General features: G+C 41.0%; 1 protein-coding gene across 1 annotated transcript; it reads right to left on the bottom strand.

Annotated features, from left to right (window-relative positions):
• Positions 1-5,316: 5,316 nt before the first annotated feature.
• On the bottom strand, positions 5,317-6,495 carry LOC104441399 (PE-PGRS family protein PE_PGRS16). Its single transcript, XM_010054537.3, has one exon. The coding sequence runs from the start codon at positions 6,329-6,331 to the stop codon at positions 5,624-5,626; it is 708 nt and encodes a 235-aa protein (XP_010052839.2). The 5' UTR covers positions 6,332-6,495; the 3' UTR covers positions 5,317-5,623.
• Between the last annotated feature and the right edge of the window lie 708 nt (positions 6,496-7,203).

Below are 7,203 nucleotides of genomic sequence, written 5' to 3'. Positions count from 1 at the left end.
AAAAAGTGCAGCAAAGGAATCGTCTATCAATATGACAGTCACCCAACTCGTTTTTTCAGCCGTCCCCATCTAGGAAGTTCTAGTTAAGATAGTTGATAAAAATGGTCTTTTCAGCTGTGCCCATTAGAATGGACAATTTTCATCAATTTTATCGACTGTAACTTCATCTCGCTGTCGCTGCTTCAGCTCTAATTCTACCGTCATCTCAAGCTCTCGTGCAAGCTCAGGCGCTCGACTCTTTCTCGCATAAAACTTGCTGATGAACATTGGTTTGCAACGAAATTTGCGACAGCATAATGTAATCACAAGCATCATTAGATTTTGCATACTTTTCAACGTGACTAATAATTCTTATCATGATTGAAAGCATTATTGTTACATATGTTGATTTTAAACAAGTAGATTCTCGAGTGGGTTATCGTCTGATCGGATCACATGAGAAATCGACATTCATAAATTGACTGGCCAATTTGTTTAGGCTTAAGGTGCTCCACAGTCGGTTTTCGTCTACGCCCGATTCTTTTATGTGATATAAATGGAGAATCTGGTGATGAAACTAAATTTTATGCATTATGTTTTTTTCTCTCAATTCCTTTTGCACGGATGATATTTGGTCATGTAGGTCGGTTATGATTGCAGCAGCAATGAAGGCTAATGCATTCCTGATGCTTTTTCTGTTATGTTTTTCAGAATGATCTAATGATAGTTGGGTCAAAATATGGGGAATCTCTTGGCTAAGTACTTCTTATTTGTACCATTCCAAAAGGAAAACAAGACCAGGTGTTTTTTTCGTTGTTGTGATGGCTGGCTATCAATTCTATCAACGACGGACTAAGAGGCTGGACACTGTTCTCTGCAAGTACCCAAAATCATCACCCAATTCCAAAGCCTGTTCTTCTGATGCTATGATTATTTTCTCCTCATGATTTGATATCAGAAGATGTATACTGAGTGAGGCCCACTCGGCACACGAGTCTACTAATTAAGAGACTAGTGCACATCCCAATTGACATTACTAGAACATCCAATATTTTCTGGTCCTGTCAATTGTTGGGACATAAATCTTTTCTTTCAATTTTTTTTTTTTTTGTGGAGAAAGACAAGAAAAAGAAAGGCAATAAAGGAAAAACGAATGGATCTCAGCACTTGTGGGATTGGTGAACCTAACAAGAGACTTGGGCGTCCCTTTCCTGCAAAAAAGGTGAAAAAACAAAGGTGCCTCGTCCCACACACATCCTCATCCATCCTTTTCTTCCAGTTAAAGCCCAAACCGTTTTCATCTCTGTAGTCCCCTCCAATCCCAGGTGGGTCTACCCCCACACTTATGTCCTCTAACTTTCATCTGAAATCAAAGTCCCTTTCTACATTTATTTAACTTGTCATGTCAGAAAAAGGAAACATGATATGGACCTGATATGCAATACTACCTGGGATTAGCCTTGATGACCTCTGTGTGTGTGAGAGAGAGAGAGAGAGAGAGAGAGGGAGAGATGCAATCCACTCATTCAAGACTTGTAGAATTTACGCATCTATTATTGGCTTTCTTATCACACCGTAATTAACAGAAGGTCATCATCCAATTACGGTGCACGAAAATTGGTCCCGGCCATACATGATTGCTAAATTGAAAAATAGTTAACCACGAACTTATAGCTTAGTAATTGACTAATCTCATTGGTGGCATACAAGAATTTTAACTAATGTGATTGAGATATTGTTTGGTGGACTTTGAGCAACGTGGCATGCCTATTGGCATATAAATTTTCAAAATTCAAATCTTAATAAGAGTTTTTATTTGTATGATACCCATTGCCTGAATCCCTTTTTTCCATGTACATATATTTGTCAATAGTGTCGTAGTCCTAAAGACCATGAGCCGAACACAAAGTCCGAAATCATGGACAATCAGGTTCAGAAAACGTGCCATCCATTTTTTCTTTCTATGATTTAGGCATGCCAATGCTTGGGCAAAATCTCTTGGGGTGCTCTTTTTTCTGTAAAAAATGAATAATTTAGGATTTTTTTTTAAATATGATCACTTATATCATTTGCAAAAATTAATTAACGAAAAATATTTTTTATCATTCACTAAAGTATTTAGACATTAATTAGTGTCAATAATGAAAATAATTTTCATTTATTAATTATGTCAAGCGATACATACAATTATGGTCCTGATCTTAGAATCTCTTTTGGTTCTCTTTTATTTATGAATATCCTTGATGTGCGAATTGTAGAAGATAAATATTGGACATTTGGTTTGGTTTCTCTTTTTGGAGAACATGCCAAATGGGGATAAGATTATCAATCAGACCATCACATGGTGCTTCTCTACTTTCCATATCTTTGAATTAGTCTTCGCAATTATGAAAAGTTATGTTTGAAAGTAATAATTATCGAGTTTCAAACTTTACAATAAACTTCATTCATTTTTAGATCTCTCTCTATTCCATCTCTACTTTAAAAGGAAAAAAAAAAATTCTTTTGCCTGCTCGACTTCTCGCACATCCACCAGGGCGATGGCCTTCAGAAATCTTTGTGCCGAATTGGTTTTAGCATTGTACATCTATTTGGTTTAATCCTTAAGAAATAACACAATTGCAAAATTCTAGCCAATTTTTTTTGCTTAACGTACTTAATAATCGATTTGTGTCTATACCTGATTCTTATTTGAAATATAAATGGAGAATCTGGTGATGAAACTAAATTTTATGCATTATATGCATTATGTTTCTTTCTCTTGATTCCTTTTGCATGGATGATATTTGGTCACGTAGGTTGGTTATGATTGCAGCAGAAATAAAGCATTATGCATTTCTGACGCTTCTCCTTTTTATCAGAATGATCTAACGATCGTTCAAAAGATGGGGAATCTCTTGGCTAAGTACTTCTTATTGTACAATTCCAAAAAGCAAAACACGACCAGGTGTTTTTTTTTTTTTTTTTGGTTAGGAGCCTGGACGCTGTTCTCTGCAAGTGCCCAAAATCATCCCCCAAGTCCAAAGGCTGTTCTCCTGACGCTATGATTTTTTCCTCCTCTTGATTTGATATCAAAACTTGTATACACCGAAGTGGGACCCACTCTGCACACGTGTCGACTAATTAACAAATTAGTATACATCCCACGTGGTACCAATATTTAGTGGTCCGTCAAGTGTTGGGACATAAATAAATCTTGTCTTCATTTTTCATGGAGAAAGACCCCAAAAAAGAAGAAGAAGAAGAAGAAGAAGAGGAAAACAAATGGATCTCGGCACTAGTGGGATTGGTGAGCCGAACAAGCAAACCTGGGTGTCCCTTTCCTGCAAAAAGGTGAAAAACCATTGGTGCCTTATCCCACGCACATCCTCATCCGTCCTTTTTCCCAATTAAAGCCCCCAACCGTTGTCATCTCTCTTATCCCCTCCAAGCCCAGGTGGGTCTACCCCACATTTTTTGTCCTTCAATTTTCATCTGCAATCAAAGTCCCTTGCTACATTTATTTCACTTGTCATGTCAGAGAAAGGAAACTTGAAGTGGGGCTGATATGCAAGAATACCTGGATTAGCTTGATGACTAGAGAGAGAGAGAGAGAGAGAGAGGAGAGAGAACCAACTGATTGAAGACTTATAGAATATATGCATCTGTTGTCAGCTTTCTTATCTTACTCTATTTAATAGAAATGCCATCCTGTTATGATATGTAAAAATTGGTCTGGACAGCACAGCCACCGGTGCCGATGGCCTTCGGAATTCCTTACACGCCGAATTTTTTCCGGCATTTTATGTCTAATTGGTTTTTCCACCAATCATTTGGTTTAATCCTCAAGAAATAACACAATCGCGAAATTCTAATTGATCTTTGGCTATCGTTTGATTAGGCCCGCATGATAAATGAAATATTGTACTAGTCCGGTGTTTCTTATTAATGAAGGTGGAGATCCGTGTGGTTAAAGTTGAAATGAAAATCTAATTGATTACTTGAATATTGGTTTCTTAAAAAAAAAAAAAAGAACCCATTTCTTTACATGCTTATTTCTCATAGAATCTGAAAAAATGGAGACATCAACTGCATCAACTGCCAGGCTCCAAACTGTTGGCATTCATTGTGATCACAAAAGCATGGACGCCTCCCAATATGAACTGTCCTGTCCTGTGTTGAGATATAAATTTCTTTTAATCTTTTATTTTTTTATTTTTTTCTCGAAAACAAAAGAGACAAAAAAGGGCAAGAAAGAAAAATAATTGGCTCTCAGCACTTGCGGGATTGGTGACCCTAACCAGAGGCTTCCATGTCCCTTTCCTGCAAAAGGGGAATAACCATGGATGTCCCCATCACACACATCCTCATCCATCCCCTTATTTATTTTTTATTTTTTTTTATCAATTAGAGGCCGAATTGTTTTTCATTTCTTATCCCTTCAATCTCAGGTGGGTCCTTCCCACATTTTTATCCACTAATTTCCATCTCCAATCAAAGTCCATCTCTACGTCATGTCATAGGTCATGCCAGGAAAACAATTATTTTGAGGGCTAGATATAGGAGGTGTCTTTTGTGCTTCTAGCTAGCAACATCAAATTCTAGTTAGGCAGTGACTGAGAATTGATATTTCTTTTTTTATGAGAATAGAATTGAAATTCATTATAGAATTGATGCTCTTTTACGAGCCACAATTAAGACTTGGTCTAAAATTTATGTTTTTCTTTTATGAGACAGGAAGAGTTTGCATCAGAATTAGAACCAAAGATAAAAACGGTGTTTTTTTTAAGGGAATTAGGTCTGATTTTATATGATTGGTGCTAGAAAGAGAGATATTTTTATTTCTTAAAATAGTATTGTGCGGGTTGAGTCACACGAAAGAAGAGAAGTTGACTTGCGATGAGAGCGATGTGCATTCCTATTTGATTAAATCTATCAAAATATAGAAACAAAAAATGTAATTTGTCATGAGGATAGTTTACCGTTTGCATAGAAGATTTTCCATGAAAATGGACTCCCTTCGCCTAAATAAAGGAAATAAAAAATTGTCCATTCTTAGTTAAATTAGCTACGACATTGTCAAAAGAATCAAATATTTTGTTCTCAATGTCATCAATCATTTAACTTCTTAGCTCGATTTTGTCCATACTAATTTTGTCTAGCTGACTTCAACACAGGCACGTCCAAAGACAACATAACAAATTCATCCATTGCCCTTCACATCATTAGGGTCTCGCTCCTTTTTTTTATTATTGTTTTTATAAGAAAGTTAGGTCGCATCGTCTCATAAGACGATAATTAAAATATTCCTACCCTACAAGCGGGAATATGAAAGAAAAAAAGAAGGCGAATTGCAAATAATGAATCAGGCGAAATTTTTTCTTTTTATTATGTTTCACTTAGAAACAACCACTAAATAAACTAGGCGAAAAAAAAGAAAAAAGAAAATCATCAGATTTTTCTCTACAATAGGCTGGACTGAGATCCTAAATTCAACCAAGAAAACCCCCCCAAAAACAAGGAAATATATTGCTGGACAAGTGCACAATTATTGCATCTTGCTATCATGCCTGAGCTCATTCGTTCCGAGTCCGACTCGGTTCGGCCCGAGTCCACTCAGCCGATCATCGCCCACCCCCCTCCCCGCCGGCCGGCGGGAAAAATTTCACCCATCGAACCCGGTTCGGCTCCAGACCGCGTCGCGGATCCGCCTCGCGTCGCGGCCCTTGAGGGTCCGGCCGACGCCCTCGAACACCGACGTCGCCGCCGCCGCCGCCGCCCCCTTCCGCGCCAGGTACTCGTGCGGCGGCATCATCTCCGCGTCCCCGCCGCCGCCGCCGTCGTCGAACGTGTCGTCCGAGTCGTGCAGCGACTCGACCGAGTCGACCCGGTATATCTTGCTCCAGTCCGGCACGTTGACCGGCGCCGAGGACGCCAGCTGCCGCCCTCGCGGCGACGGCGCGGCGCCTCCGCCGCCCGCAGCGGCGGCCTCGCTCCCGCGGAACTGGTGCACGATCCTCGAGGACGACGACGACGCCGCCGCCGCCGCGCCCGAGTCGACGAGGGCCAGGGACAGCCCGCCCGCGCGGCGGCCGTCGCGCGGGATCTCAAGGCCGCCGCTGCCGACGCCGACGCCGACGCCGACGCCGACGCCCCTGCTGCCGTCGCTCCCGTTGGCGGCGGGCGGGGTCCAAGCGCCCTGGGGATCGCCGGCGGCGCCCGCGGGCGCCATGTCGTCGACCGCCGACCAAATGTCCTCCTCCCCGAGCTCCGACGCGTCGGCGCCGCCGGCTCCGCGGCCGCCATCGCCGTAGCTGTAGCTGCCCAGGTACCTCTCGCTCAGGCTTACCGTCAGCCTCCGGCCCTTGGCCATGGAAGACGGCCGGCTTCTGGCGAGCAAGCGATCTTCCGCCGTCGACCCTCCGGAGAGACGAAAATCATAAATACAAAATTCATGCAAAACGACGGAGAAAGACCATCTCTTTTTTTTTAAGAAAAAAATTCCTCCAGAATTGTAGGCTCGGTCTCGAACGAAAGGACGCGTATTTATAGCACGGCCTCAGGGGGTGAATTTCATTTGAATTTCGGGTTCATTTCATGTCGAGTCGGACCTCCCCCTCCCCTCTCCCCACCCAATAATTGATCATAGAGAATATTGAAGGCGCCGGGACGGGTACGGAACTCCCTGAGGAGTGATCAATTAACTTTCGTCACGCACAAAATCTCAAGCTAATACCTCCAAATCAATTTTTCATCTCACTAAAATGTACACATGTCGACATTCAAGATAGGTGATTGCGACGATGATACGAAGTGCACAATGACTTATCAGACATTTTGACATATAGGAAGTTTAGATAAGTAACGCATATTCAAAGTGTTTTCTTATTAGATAGAAAAATCGATGATAAGAAAATGCATCGTGTCAAGAGAGATAGTGGCTTTCTGATTTTTTGTGATATCAAAATTAGTTTTGAATAAATATAGGATAAAAATACTAGTTTGAGGTTTTTCAATTAGTTTGGAGCGAATATGTTATTAAGATATTGGTTTGAGATTTTTAACAGTACCAGTCGCGGTCTCTAATGTCACCTCGTAGGTTATATTTGATGGATTAAATAAAATCAAAATGAGAAAATGGTACAAGTGGAGTTAAGGTTGACAAAGAAATTTGACTGAGGGATGACGTGAGTAGGGTGTTTTTGTCGTGGCTCGGCGAGGTGAAATGACGGGATTACTTACCGT

This window comes from Eucalyptus grandis, chromosome 4 (assembly GCF_016545825.1).
Source record: "Eucalyptus grandis isolate ANBG69807.140 chromosome 4, ASM1654582v1, whole genome shotgun sequence".
Lineage (NCBI taxonomy): Eukaryota > Viridiplantae > Streptophyta > Magnoliopsida > Myrtales > Myrtaceae > Eucalyptus > Eucalyptus grandis.
Note: the sequence above shows the minus strand (reverse complement) of the source record. Positions and strands in the feature narration are given on the sequence as shown.